Source organism: Henckelia pumila, chromosome 3, assembly GCF_033568475.1.
Source record: "Henckelia pumila isolate YLH828 chromosome 3, ASM3356847v2, whole genome shotgun sequence".
Classification (NCBI taxonomy): Eukaryota; Viridiplantae; Streptophyta; class Magnoliopsida; order Lamiales; family Gesneriaceae; genus Henckelia; species Henckelia pumila.
Genome location: NC_133122.1, coordinates 36216741 through 36231317, shown reverse-complemented (window position 1 = coordinate 36231317; position 14577 = coordinate 36216741). Strand labels below are relative to the sequence as shown.

General features: G+C 34.6%; 3 protein-coding genes across 3 annotated transcripts; 2 read left to right on the top strand and 1 right to left on the bottom strand.

Moving 5' to 3' along the window:
- The first annotated feature begins 665 nt into the window (after nt 1-665).
- On the top strand, nt 666-1878 carry LOC140892902 (uncharacterized). The gene is made up of 2 exons (XM_073301939.1): nt 666-1074; nt 1378-1878. The coding sequence occupies exons 1-2, from the start codon at nt 682-684 to the stop codon at nt 1741-1743; spliced, it is 759 nt and encodes a 252-aa protein (XP_073158040.1). The 5' UTR covers nt 666-681; the 3' UTR covers nt 1744-1878.
- Nucleotides 1879-2324: 446 nt separating this feature from the next.
- On the top strand, nt 2325-9282 carry LOC140886446 (diacylglycerol kinase 3-like). Its single transcript, XM_073293020.1, has 12 exons — nt 2325-2781; nt 3805-3927; nt 4020-4157; nt 4243-4328; nt 5018-5105; nt 6322-6397; nt 6482-6564; nt 7324-7394; nt 7696-7773; nt 7933-8020; nt 8175-8291; nt 8789-9282. Exons 1-12 carry the CDS (start codon nt 2440-2442, stop codon nt 8945-8947), a joined length of 1449 nt encoding a protein of 482 aa, XP_073149121.1. The 5' UTR covers nt 2325-2439; the 3' UTR covers nt 8948-9282.
- Nucleotides 9283-9587: 305 nt separating this feature from the next.
- Nucleotides 9588-10730, bottom strand: LOC140886639 (dirigent protein 22-like). Its single transcript, XM_073293329.1, has 2 exons — nt 10487-10730; nt 9588-9877 (listed from the first exon to the last, which is right to left on the bottom strand). The coding sequence occupies exons 1-2, from the start codon at nt 10728-10730 to the stop codon at nt 9588-9590; spliced, it is 534 nt and encodes a 177-aa protein (XP_073149430.1).
- Between the last annotated feature and the right edge of the window lie 3847 nt (nt 10731-14577).

Here is a 14577-nt window from a genome sequence, read left to right as displayed (position 1 = left end):
TTCAAAAATTGATAAATTTCATTTTAAAATTAAAATCGTGATATTTCTTCAACATAAAATAAAATATTTGATATGCATGTATTATCCAATGAATGGAATGTTTGCTCTCCTCGCATGATATTTGACACCTAAATAAATACGTATTCTAATTCTCACCATTGCACACGCTGCGGGCGCCACCACAAATCTTGTGCCTTCCCAAGAGACAGCCATCTTCCACCCCAAACCTCCAACAAACAACATTTCAGTTATATATATATTTTTATATATTATCACTCAATTATATATAATAATCATATGTTTTAAAATTCATTAATTCTATTTTGTATTGTTAATTATTTTGACATCATCAGTTAATTGTTGTAAAAGATCTTATTCTATAATTTCTATCCAACACAAAAACGGAAAATTTATATGATCTTTAGTATATGTTATGTATGTGTGTGTGTGTATTATAAGCAACAAATTTTTATAAACTCTCTTTGCACATGCATGCATGAACTCACACACCAAAGTAACCTTTTTCGTCTCTCTTTCTATCTCTAAAAGCTTCACTAATCTTGCCACCCCTTTCACGAGAGTTACGTGCATTTCTTCATGTTTTGAACCCCTATATATAAAACCACACAATCCAACGAATTTCCTTAGCTAGCTTTTGCAAACTACTATATACCTTCCTGCATGGATCACGAACCACAGAGCGACTGCGCGTCGGAGAGGCGTCGGAGAGGCTCCGGAAAGATGCGTGGCACCACAAGCCAAGTCGTCGTCGAGGACACAGCTGCCACGGAAGTGGCGGCGCAGCATGGTGCGCCATGCGGCGCTTGCAAATTCTTGAGGAGGAAGTGCGTTGGTGGTTGTGTTTTCGCTCCTCATTTCGGGTCCGACCAGGGCGCGGCTCGGTTCGCGGCCGTGCACAAGGTGTTTGGGGCTAGCAATGTGTCTAAGCTTTTGTTGCATATTCCGGCTAACCGGCGACAGGACGCGGTGGTTACGATATCCTATGAGGCTCAAGCCAGGCTCTCAGACCCCGTCTACGGTTGTGTGTCGACTATTATTGCTCTGCAGCAACAGGTCTAAACAAATATTTGATTCTCTTTTTGAACTCATATAAGATCAGCTAATTGTGATTGATCCAAAATTCCAAATGATTCAAAATCTGCAAGTAGAACCTTATAATAATTACTAATTAGTACTAATTTCTTACTCCAAAGACAAATGAATACATCAGCAAAAACTAGAGAATATATAAGAATATACTACTTATTAAAGTAACATACTAATGAATTCCAAATCTTCTGTAACATATATATAATGAATTCCCCTAGCATGCCATATTTTTTGTGCCACGGTAACAATGTATCTATACACATGCAGGTATCATCTCTTCAAGCAGAGCTATCAATGGTGCAGACTCAGTTGATTAACAGCAAGCTCGCGACGTCGAATGCATTCCAGAATTCCGCAGCACCGCAACACCAACACCACCACCAGCACCACCCCGTCGCGATGCTGCAGCAGCCAGCTTATTCCAACACCTCTTCAGCTTCAAACAATCTCATGCTCAACTTCGGAAACACTTTCGTCGGCCCCAACGTCTTCGGCGAGGCCACCGCCACCTCCACCTGTTTCGACCCCTGCATTCATCATCTGTATAATCGCGGTAACGCTGGACGAGAGGAGGATGATGAAGATGAAGAAACCCATGATCAAGTTTCTTTCACCAACCATATTTTTCAGTGAGGCCGGCCTGAAATATTATGAACAATAATTTGATTTTTGTTTGTGAGAATGCTATGATTTTCTTGGCCGAGATGAATGCCAGCTAGTTCTTGAGCTTCAGTTTGGTACATTTTTCATTATCGAGGATCAATGAATCAAAACAATGACTCCCAAAATGACTAAAATTAACGTGTTGACGTTTTTTTTCCCATTTTGGTACTATATGTTAATTTTAATCATTTATCTTTCAATTTTGACAATTTTAATCATTTTTCATAGTAACTTAAAAAAACAAAAAAACAAATTAATATAATATAAGTAAAACTAAAATTTAATAACATAAAAAAATGAGATTAAAAAAAAAAAAAAGAAATATACGATATCAAAAATACAATTTAACTATTTTTTGACCCACAACAATTATTAAACAAAAATTCATCAATAATATTACCAATTTAATTTTTTTACTAAAATTGATCACCAACAACATGAAACACATGATACATGAGTATATTAATTCAACAGGAAAAAAACATATGTAGAATTAAAATGACATTTAATGTACTAAAATAAATAAATAAATAATGGTGATTTTCTTCTTGATAAATCCAACGACATGGTAAACCGTTGAGCACGTATGCTTTTCTGCCATTTTCCTGGACCAAGAAGAAGCTCGATCGTAGCTCATCGTCGGAATCGGCGTTTTCCGCCGGCGAAATGGACTTACCGGGCACGCAGACCCAGGTGGCCTCCGCTCGGTCATCCGTCATTGACTCCATACGCGGCTGCACGATGGCCGGCGTGCGTATCCCCAAGGAGGAGCTGAGGAAGAAGATCACGTTCCCTGAGTACATCCGGCTCGCCGTCAGGGAGGCGATCCAGACCAAGGACGTTGAATCGCCTGCCGTTTCTGGGCTTTACGACGCGGCTCACGCGGGAGGAGCTGAGCCGCCGGAGCCGCCGGAGTTTCCCTTGGTCGTGTTCATCAATTCAAAGAGCGGCGGGAGGCATGGGCCCGAACTCAAGGCCCGACTGAAGGAGCTCATGGCGGACGAACAGGTAAGAATCTGGATGGGTAGAGTTCGTAACTTTGGACGTACGAATCTGTACATGTACTCTACGTGTGTGAGCACGCATTTGTACGTGTTACATTCGAATTCTGTGACTGAAATTTGTAATCTTCAGGAATGGGTATAATTTTTCCAGCTTACTTCTGAATGTTCTTTTTGGTTTTTTTTCCTTCCCCCAATAATTTCCCAATTAGGATTAGAAGATGAATAGCAAGTGCGCTAATAATCATTTTTGGAAGTTCAGAACAACCGATTAGCTCTTAATTTTATCAATGAAGTGAAAAGATTAGCAGATACCATTGTTTACTTTGTACTGGGCTCATTATGAGTTTAGGGTCAAAGAAATCCCTTTTTGTCCGGTGAATGCATCCAATATTAACTTGCTGCGTACAAGCCGTTTCCTTTGGTTAATAATTGCAATATATGTTTCTCTCTTTTGGAGTTGTGTTGTTTGAATCTATTTAGTCTGTTCTATACCAGTATTTTTGGAATCTATTTCCCAATTCAAAAACAGAGTATTTGCTATTATGCTACGAAAATGGGCGTTAACAGAGAATGCTACTGCTTAAATCCCAATTATACTCCTTTTTTCTTTGTAGGATTCTTGGAAATACACCGTATTTAAAAATAATGATGCGAAGCCACTATGTATCATGCATCCCAATTGGTTAAGTGTGATATAGGATGCTCAAACTCAGCTTTCAAGTTATCAATTTCTAATAATTCCAAATCGGATATTTGATAGAACAGAGATGAATTCCCTTGACAAGATCTGATTGGTGTTTATATATCTTTATCATATTTAAGGGACAGGATGTTGGGTACTTGATAGTCATTGGTGTTATGTTCCTGATCCTCTAGATCCTCACAAGATTGGAAGTTGCCTAAACTTTGTTTGACATATGGCTTATTGCTTATACTATGCCAAAAATTGTAAAATTGTGTTTTTGAGCTGTACATAAAAAATATGCTGTGCAATTTGTCCCTCATTTTCTCTTTTCTATGCTACCAGATTTTTGATCTTTCAGTTGTGAAGCCTCACGAATTTGTTCAGTATGGATTGCATTGCCTGGAGAAGTTTGCTAGTCTTGGAGATGACAGTGCCGCAACAATTCGTGAAAAACTTAGGATTGTGGTTTGTTCTTCTACTGACTTTTCTAATGTATTAATAGATACTGCTTGCTACTTCCCTCTGAAACATTGCTTGTGATTTTGTGATCGTGAAAGGTGGCAGGAGGTGATGGTACTGTTGGTTGGGTCCTTGGCTGTCTTGGAGAGCTTAACAAACAAGACCGGCTGCCAGTTCCTCCAACCGGAATTATACCACTTGGGACAGGAAATGATTTGTCTAGGAGTTTTAACTGGGTAAGTTTCTGATTACTTTTTCGAGTTTTGCCTTCTAATTCTGTTTTGTGTGCTCTTTGGGCAATTATTTGAGTGTACTTTGAAGGGCGGATCATTCCCTTTTAATTGGAAATCAGCCATCAAAAGAACTCTTGACAAGATAGCTAATGGTCCTATTGGTCATTTGGACAGGTGAATATTTTATTTTGTTAAATTTATAACTTTTCAGATTTTTGGCAAGGTTATTTCATATACTTTTTAGGTGTATTGGGTTTATGCAAATAATATGTCTCTTTTCTCAATATATCAGGTGTCTTGCTAGTTGTTTTGTAATTTGCTAGTAAAGATCAGTCAATGAGGGAAAATGGGTCCACGTGGCTATATGATCACTAAAGGTCCCTCCTTTATGTTCTTAAACACACTTAATATGATGGCATGATTCGTTTAGGGCATGCTTATAATTTGAAGGATCACAGTGCATGTTTGATGGGCTGAGAACCAAAACCAAGAAACCCAGTCCACTGGACCGAGTGTTAAGTACAGATGTTAACTAGGTGGGTTTTTTTGGTACGAATCCTTTATAAGCGGGTGCTTCTTTTTTTCCAAAAAAAAAAAAGAAAAAAGTTGGTAACCCTATCACCTACCTACTTGTTATAGTTATTATTTTTTAGTTCTATCTTGAAGTGAAAATGGCTTATAATTGTCATTTATGTCCCTTTCAGTTTCTTTAGTTATATGGCCACCTCAAATCGTTAATTATTCAAGAACCCTTTTTTATCTGCGTTGGAAATTTCTTGTCTCGATAATTTTGATTCTATCTTAATTTTTATTCTTTTTAAGTTGCATTGCCATCGGAGTGTGATGAATGCTTTAATGTGCAGTTGGCAAGTTTTAATTTCAATGCCAGCTGGGAAGGATTTGGACATACCTTATTCTCTAAAACCCACAAAAGAAACACCCCTTGATCAGGTTTGTGGGTTAAGTTAGTTTAATTATTTTTTTATTGAGTTTCTATTTTGATTTAACGGAGTTATTTTGATTTAAAAAAAGGATTAGGTCATGTTGACATGCTAGTTAATTATGTTGCAAGTGTTTCTATACATGAGGCAACTATCACTTTCATTGCCAAGTTACTCTAGTCTTATGAAATTCAACATGTAAGCACTATATTTTGTTTGAAATCTCAGGACGTAATGATTTTATTGAAAATATCAACTTGTATTTATGTATAAGCTTTCAGGTTCACATGATGCTTTATGGGAAAGAGTGAATTTGGAATCATATCATAATATGCTAAATATTCATATTCTTGGTTAGATGAATTTGTAAGACCACCTTAATTTCTTTACCGACGTATACAATTCCCAATCAAGATGAACAGTTGGTGAGATCTTTATTCATTGAGAGCCATTATTATGCATGAAGTTTGTGTCTCCCTGTTTTGTAAAAATGGAAGCTTCTCAAAAAAAATCATTGAAAGCCATTTTTCTTCATGAAGTTTGTGTCTCTTTTTTTTTTGTAAAAAATGGAGGCTGGTATTCTTGAACTGAAATCATTATCAGTTGTGACACTGTACGGTACATTGTGCCCTTTGTAGCGCTGAACTTACATCTTAGTTCCACTCAAACATTTTTCTCTACCTTTCTTTTTGTTCTCTTTGTTCAAAATTCTGTTTTACGTCGAATGTAATGTTAGTTTGTTACAGAAAAGTGTATCTGTGAAGTTCTATTGGTTGTGTGACTGAGGATTATCTTGTACTAGGAGGAAAGAATCAACTTTATGGTTAGACACTTGTCAAAATAAAAATAAATGATATTTAGAAAAAAACAAAGTTCTGGAATTCGAAATATGATATTTGCTCTCAACCTCTATGTTCTGGCGTGTTACTCCAATATTTGATCTGATAATAGCATGAAGACGACATCATGGTAATTGGTTATGGTATTCTGTGCTTCGGTGATACTTATTTATTTTGTGATGTAATGCATGACCAATATAATTACCACTTTAATTAACATCCATATTTTTCCAGGTTACATGTAAAATTTATCTTTGTTTTTTCCGGGCACTATTTAGTCAGCAAGAATGTAGCTAATTTACTTTCTTCATCATCTCTGACTGGATATTATAATCTTACCTGTTTTGTATGTATTCACGTTACCATTTCAAGTTGTTGATTATGCAGGAATTGCAAGTTGAAGAGGAGTTACCTGGAATGGTTTCCTGTTATCAGGGAGTCTTTTATAATTATTTTAGTTTAGGTATGCATTTTGTTTTTGTTTAATGTCCTCTCTTGGGCTGTGCCATGCTGATTGCTGAGAATAACTATGTTTTTGTGGCATCAGGTATGGATGCCCAGGTTGCTTACGGTTTCCACCATTTACGCAACGAAAGGCCTTACCTTGCTCAGGGTCCTATTTCAAACAAGGTTCAAATTACTCGTCCAATGTCAGATATTAACTAATAATTTCCCTCCCTGTCATTGGCATTAAGCGAAGGAAGGGAGGTTGAATTCATTTACTTCTCTCCGTGTGTCATTGTGTTGGAATTATGAAAGCCGTGATCTCATAAATCTTTGAATCGAATGACAGTGTTACCTTTAATATGGCCTAGCATACAGGTTTTATTTTGTACTATAGATTAACTTTAGAAGGACACATCACTGAAATTTGGAGGAATGCACTGCTGGGATTTTGAGCGTCATAAAGCACACATATTTTAATTTTTCCTCCATCCATTCTGATATGCTGTCTATAATTCTGTAGAGGTTTCCACAAGGCTTGGGAGTTGGGACACTTTGTGTGACGACAGGACTAAGCTGTGTACTAGTAACTTAGATGGGCATATTGACAGTAAAATAATGTCCCGGTATTGTGTTATTGAAAAGCCTGCTTTGCAAAATTGAATATTTTAAGAATATTTTGATCTAGAAGCTCAAGCTACAATTTAAGTACAACACTTTTGATATGTTATCGTTTGTGCCCTGTAAACTTTCTTTTTTTAAAAAGAAAAATTATGCTGCCATATGTTTTGCATCTAATCTTGGTGCTGCATAGTTCGGTTATCACCATGATATTTCACATCAATCATATACATGTAATTTTTTTCTTAATTATGTGTAAAGTTGGCTACGTAAAATTTTCCACTCTCATCTGGCATTAAAGTGTGGCTGAACTTTTGACTGCAGTTAATTTATTCTGGATACAGTTGCAAGCAGGGGTGGTTTTTCACGCCATGCAGTAGTGATCCAGGTTTAAGGTTAGATTTTTGTCAAATATGTTCATAAAATGGGAGTTCAAATGGAATTTCTATTTTAAACAAAAAGTGTCAAGTAGTTTGGCAAAGATCAAGCCTGGCCTATGATCTAGCACAGCAGAAGAGGCTGATTTGGGCATCTCATGTTTCTTTTTTGTTGATAAATAATTTCAATTGCGAAGTGTTGAAAAAAGCCAAGCGTCAAGTCAGTTCTGCAAAGCATGAATTACTCCTTGTTCCTCATGGATTGACATTTGCACCTGCTGAAACTGAATGGCAATACTTTTCATATTGGTTTCTGCAGAGGTTTGAAGAACATCTTGAGGATATATGTTAAGAAGGTCAATTGTTCACAATGGGAGCAAATCTCTGTCCCATCAAGGTTAAATTCATTTTCTCGATGAGTTTAATGGATCTTAAGTTCACAGTGACTTGACAGTTGTATTCGAACAATCGTGAACGTATTCCCACTTGATTTGTTTTCTGGACTTTTCTTGATTTGAATTAACTTATCTGAGTCTGACTTACATGGATCTTCCAGTGTGAGGTCTGTAGTTGTCCTCAATCTCCCTAGCTATGGAAGTGGAAGAAATCCTTGGGGCAATTTGAAGCCAGAATATTTAGAAAAGGTATGGATATTGTTAACACTGAACAACTTTGTGTCTAACTTATGTTGTATTCCGACCTTGATTGTTCAGTAGGTAATCATGGACAATATGATCGATCATATTGACAACAATTTTCCTTTAATTTTCCCCTCTTCCCTTGTTTTCTTCCCTCCAGAGAGGGTTTGTCGAGGCTCATGCTGACGATGGTTTGTTGGAAGTTTTTGGTTTGAAACATGGTTGGCATGCTTCAATGGTTATGGTTGAATTGATCTCGGCAAAACACATAGCCCAGGTATGGAACTAAAATTTCTCTACGAGAGTATCACTTCTTATGATTCATTATGTATTGGTTCTAAAATTAGCATTTTAGAAGCTGCATGCTTTCCATCACTGGTTCACAGGATGTTGAATCTGAAAATGGTGTCCATGAAGTTCGAATTGCTCAGTTTTTAAAGTTTGCTATGTACTTCCAAGTAATGCATGAAGCACTAATCCACCTCATTCGTAGAAGTGAATTTGGAACCCTCGTTTTTTTTTTGTACATTGAATAATACGTCAGCAATTAATTTGCCAAAAAATGCTTTATTGTCATGCAAATCTGTTTCGTTAGAAGGCATAGCATGTGGGAAAATTCTTGCTATTGTAAAACAATTGGTACGGGAAGCCATTCCTTTTTCATATCCACTTTTTCTTGGTATAAAATTATTTCTCGTGCATTAAAATAATTTCATCATAAGCACTCTTGTGGTTTTGAAAAACTGTTGACGCGTTATACACTGTGATTACCAGGCCTCAGCTATTCGGTTTGAACTCAGGGGAGGAGAATGGACAGAGGCATACATGCAGATAGATGGTGAACCCTGGAAACAACCCATGAACAAGGAGTACTCGACTTTCGTGGAGATGAAACGGGTACTACATCAGTCTGTTATGGTCAAAGGAGAGTGATTGAACTGCAATTCTTTCTCTGTAAAGTTTTTCCCCACTCATGAAGGCTTGTGGCAGTAGCTTTGTGAGGCCAATGTTCAAGCATCAATATGTTGTACATATCCCATATTTGACCTTGTATCTAATATGTTGCTTATGGAATTTTCTGTAGTCCAATCAAGCCTACAGATACCAGGTTATGTTCATTTTCGTTTCATTCAACGAGTTATGTATTATTGTGAGTCGACTGGAACGTGTTTCTACTGTATATTACATGAAGCCATGGACTGCATGAACAAGCTTGAAGTCTTGAACCATGAGGAATACAGATACAGTTCCCATATGGTTGCTTCCTACATTTTGAGCAAGCAAAGTTTTATTTCTCAGTAATAATTATAGCTGATTTAAGAAAAAAATAGTTAACTGGAACTTGGATACAAACAAATTGCTACCATCTCCGTTATTATTCTAACTATTGTTATTATTAGGCTCCAAATGTGAAATTAAAGTGGGGAAAAGAACCTATCTCAAACAGTGGATTATTGCATGATACAACAGACAAAGGCATTCTGCGGATAGCACTAAATATATGAACAAACTCTCGTATATTTAAAAGAGAGTGTTTCACATGATGCAACATAGACGACTAATTAAATCATCGTCAATAATGCAGTACGGTGATGTTGCATTGAATGATAGCATGATGCAACGAGGGATCATAATGAATGGTCTCGAAGGTGGCGTATCCCCTCGCGAGACGGAATATTCCCGTGCCGCCGACCACGGCCACCTCCCTCACCCTTTCGAACTGAGCACTTGTACCTTGTATCTCCAAGGTACTACCTTTGAACTCTTCGTCGTTGAACACAACAGATATCAACACATGAGTATTTGACCCATCCAATGCAGAGGTTACATACAAACCTTGGGCCCTTGCAATTTCTCTTGACTCTGTTGTTGAAAGATAATTTATAAATTAATAGTGAAAATTATATGAAGTTCAAAATGTAAAATAAAGAAAATATTAGAACTTTTAGTATTGTTCCTAACAAAAATATTTTATCGGGCTAACTATATGATTACAATCATCATTTCAGATACCCGATATTTTTATGTATATGGACACAAGTACCATTAACTCTTTAATAGAAAAAAGTTCAATAAAATTCAATGTGAATGGTGAATTTTCTTATTGGTTGGTTAGACTTGTAATGAACGATTATTCTTAATAAAGTTGCGATTTTACCATCAAAAAATGTATCCATTTATATAACAAATCTCAGTCTCTCATTTATATGTTCTACTCTATGTAAGTTAGTAATTATTTAAATTTTAACTTTATAAGAAATGCATAGACTCATAAATCTTGTGAGACAATCTAGATATGTCAGACGTACTACCGGATATATTTATAATGAAATGTAATAATTTTGACATAAAAAATAATATTTTTATAATATAAAGTAATAATTTTGACATAAATAAAATATGTCTCATAAAATTGAGCAATAGACTCGTGTATATTTTTATGCGTTTATATATTTGAAAGTTGAAACTAACCTCTGTCAAATCCTTCTGTTATTGGATCGTCAGTGCAGAAAATGGCCCCAAACTTCGTGAACGCAAGAAGCCCATCATTTGCTGGGCCTGTGATCTCGATCACTGTTGCATTGGGCCCACCAGAATAGTCTTGGAAGTATAGTGTCATCCCTGTCTCTTTATGCTGGGGGAGTTCCGCCAAGGAACTTGCAAAGAAGAGCGCTAGAAATAGGAATAAGGACAACTTGAGGGACTTAAACGCCATTTTGGAAACCTGGAAGGGAGGAAAAGTGAGGATTTTGAGATGGAATTTGTGTGATTTTGATTTGCATGTGAAGAATTTGTGAGCATTTATATATGGAGAGTGAAATGCTGCTTCATATTCCAATTTTTGTAATTTGGTGGAAATAAAGTTGAATAAGAAAATATTATATGGCATAGGATATATCGTACCTCATTTAATAAGAATTCATTATCTTTTTTTAAAACATTTTTTTATTGTGGGTTTATAAAGGGGTGGGTTTTCGGTATACCGTATAAAAAATATTGGTATGAAAAAAATTTATACCGGTATCGATATCGAAATTCTGAAATTTTTGTATAGAAAAATTCATACTCATACTGTATAGATATCGAAAAAAAATTCAATATACCAAAAAAATGTCTATATATCGAAAAAAGTTCGGTACGATATCCAAAAAATAGGTATTTTGGTTCGATATCCCAGTCCTAAATTTATTATGTACATGTTGTGCAAGTAAAAGTTCCAATTCTTGTCCTTACGCTACCTAACATCATAGTAGCAATGGCTGATGTGGGCCTACATGAAATTTGATTAGTTTATTGAGTTTGAACGTTTGATTAATTGAATTTTTCAGAAATACCAAAATATGTAATTTTTTTTAATGACGTGCGAACTCGAAACCACTATCTTTCGGTGTGCGTTGAGTAAATTCTCAGACTAAAACAATAACATGCAAACCACGTTAGTCAGGTAAACCATACTGTAAACGCAAGTCATGTGCGACAGACTAGTCCAAGAAAGTGTTGGTAGAAAAATCAAACATCTGACTACTGGTCAAATTCTTATCCACTCCACCAACTTGAACATCTCACTGGAGGCGAAAATATGTAATTTTTCATTAATTGAGCCAATCCGGACTAGGGGTGGTTCGATACGGTATACCGCGATATTCAACGAATACCGCAAAATTTCGATACCGATACCGTATCAAAAATTTTGGTATGACATAAATTCATATCGATACCGTACCGAATACTGAAATTCGGTACGGTATCGGTATGATACCGTGTATATCAATTTTTTTAAACTGTTTTTTTTTTTAAAAAAATGTCGGTATACGCGGTATCATACCGATACCGTGTATACCGACTTTTTTTGGGTATACCGAAATACCAAAAATTTGAAAATTCTATACCGATACCAATACCGATACCAAAAATTTCGATAAAATATAGACGATATGACAGCATTTCGATATTTTTCCCCGGCCTAATCCGATCGTAGTTAGAAATATATAGAAAGCTGATATTGACTTATAACTGATCTTGTAGCAATGTTTCAAGGTTGGGATGATATGCGTTGTTCGGTTTGAGACCAAATTATTCCAACAATTCAACAAACATCTCAATATGGCCAGCTAAAAAACAAAAAAAAGGGAAGAAAAGAAAAGTAGAAATCGCAACAAAAAGATTACTTCCCCATTCTTTCGTTAATGTATATTTGTTTTTATCTATGTTTTACGAATTGCAACAAAGTCAGTTTAGTTCGCATTAATTTGGTGGATTTTTTTAACGAAAAACTTCAAATTTGGTCCCGTATATTTGTCACTTTGCGATTTTGGTCCTTTATGTTTTCATATTTCTGTTTTAGTCCTGCATGTTTCAATTTTTGGCAATTTCGGTCCTTTTTATTCGAAAATGATGACGTGACACTGTACACGTCAGCTCCACATCAGCACTGAATTGGTGTCAAGTCAGCGCCACGTCGGAAAAATGACTAAAATTGCAAAAAAAAATAAATATAGCGGACTAAAACTGAAATCTGAAAATATAAAAGACTTAAATCGCAAAGTAACAAACATACAGAACCAAAAAAATAATTTTCCCTTCTTTTTAAAAAAAACCATGTGCGTACCCCGTGAGAACCTAAAAATAGGAACCACTAACGCGTGCTACTATATCAACACCCCCGTTCAAGAATTATCAAAATTGAAAAACAAAAGACAAAAATTGCCAAAATGTAATAATATAAGAAATTAAGATATATCAAATTTTAACAGCATTTATAAAATATGAAAATCTCAAAACAATAAATATGCATGTTCAAACTTGTAATTTTTCCTCTCATCTATAAATATCGCAAACTAAATGGTATTGACTATTAATTGAAGATAATAGTACCAAATAATTAAAGAAATCACTTATAAAAATTTAACCATAAAAATAAAATGTACTAATTTAATGGAATTACGAAGCACAGGTTATATTTACGACATAAAATTTTAAAACAGTTTTAAAATAAATATCAAATTAAAGTCTTCTCATCTAAAATTTCAAGTAGTTGCATGGCTAGTCATGTGGCTAGGGGAAATATGCACTCATTAGCAAATAAATGAGAATAATCTCAAGTCTAAAGGCTATAAGAACAATAAATATGGTTAGAGTCGTCTACTTACAACCATTCTTTAATTCCACACCCCCCTCCCTCCCTCTATTTTCAAGTTTGATAATAGTTAATATCTATATCATATGCTACTATATATCTAGATATATGCATAAATAAATCTAATATTGTATAAACAATGTTTGTTTATTAATTTAACAATAAAATATTTACCTAATGCATTTTAAAATTGAGTTTCATAATTAAACACGAACGTCATTATTGACATATATATCTAGATATATGCATAAATAAATCTAATATTGTATAAACAATGTTTGTTTATTAATTTAACAATAAAATATTTACCTAATTCATTTTAAAATTGAATTTCATAAGTAAACACGAACGTCATAATTGAAATTATATATTTGATGTAATCAAATTATTGGCAATTAATAATGGTGTGGTGCCTAACTTATAGAATTGATCGTGCAAATGAATCATTTTCCTTCCGGATCCCGTTTATAGTTTCGGTTTCAATTTTGTATTCTGAATAAATTATTGGCAATTAATAATGGTGTGGTGCCTAACTTATAGAATTGATCGTGCAAATGAATCATTTTCCTTCCGGATCCCGTTTATAGTTTCGGTTTCAATTTTGTATTCTGAATATATATATATATATATATATATATATATATATATCTTTGCCATTTCATGATATGCGTCAACATATATATTAGACATTTTCTTAAAAAAAATGATAAATTATTACATTATATATATATATATATATATATATATATCTTTGCATTTTCATGATATGCGTCAACATATATATTAGACATTTTCTTAAAAAAAATGATAAATTATTACATTACCGGAAAACTAAAAAATTTCCCTACATTCGGTCTTAATTTCTGCCATTTTGGTTATCTATTTTGTTAAATTTTAGTTTTACTTTGCTAACTCTGTCTTTTTAAAAAAACAATTTTAGATCTTTTCGCATGTGAGGTCAACTTGCACAGTGCCACAACAGTACTTTCATAGAGAAAATACTAAATTGAAAAACACTGAAAAATACATGATTAACACTGAAATATAATATCACAGAATACCAAAATCACGGAAAAACAAATATATATGACCAAAAATTAAAATTAAAATTTTATCTACTATATTATACGTATACATACTATCATAAAATTTCTAGATAAATAATCTATTTTACGTATGCGCGCGATGTGACATCGTGATAGAAAATTTTCAAGACGGCTTGGTATATATTGTAAAATTTTATTCCCATACTATGTGAAGCATTAATTTAGTGGTGTTAGTCCAATAAATTGATTTAGTCCATCAATTTGCAGTTTTAGTCTATTCATTTGTATTTTTTTTTCGATTTTAGAGATGTTTTATTTTAGTGGCGTCGAAAAATGACGACATGTCATCATAAAATTCTGGCATGACAATGAAGATTGCT

What these genes read in the sequence shown, in the direction of transcription:
- LOC140892902 (XM_073301939.1), top strand. Translation starts at nt 682, where the DNA reads ATGGATCACGAACCACAGAGCGACTGCGCGTCGGAGAGGCGTCGGAGA. An exon ending in TTATTGCTCTGCAGCAACAG is followed by an intron (nt 1,075 to 1,377) that starts GTCTAAACAAAT and finishes ATACACATGCAG; the next exon opens with GTATCATCTCTTCAAGCAGA.
- LOC140886446 (XM_073293020.1), top strand. Translation starts at nt 2,440, where the DNA reads ATGGACTTACCGGGCACGCAGACCCAGGTGGCCTCCGCTCGGTCATCC. An exon ending in TTATAATTATTTTAGTTTAG is followed by an intron (nt 6,398 to 6,481) that starts GTATGCATTTTG and finishes TTGTGGCATCAG; the next exon opens with GTATGGATGCCCAGGTTGCT. An exon ending in AGCCAGAATATTTAGAAAAG is followed by an intron (nt 8,021 to 8,174) that starts GTATGGATATTG and finishes TCTTCCCTCCAG; the next exon opens with AGAGGGTTTGTCGAGGCTCA.
- LOC140886639 (XM_073293329.1), bottom strand. Translation starts at nt 10,730, where the DNA reads ATGGCGTTTAAGTCCCTCAAGTTGTCCTTATTCCTATTTCTAGCGCTC. An exon ending in AACAGAAGGATTTGACAGAG is followed by an intron (nt 9,878 to 10,486) that starts GTTAGTTTCAAC and finishes TTTCAACAACAG; the next exon opens with AGTCAAGAGAAATTGCAAGG.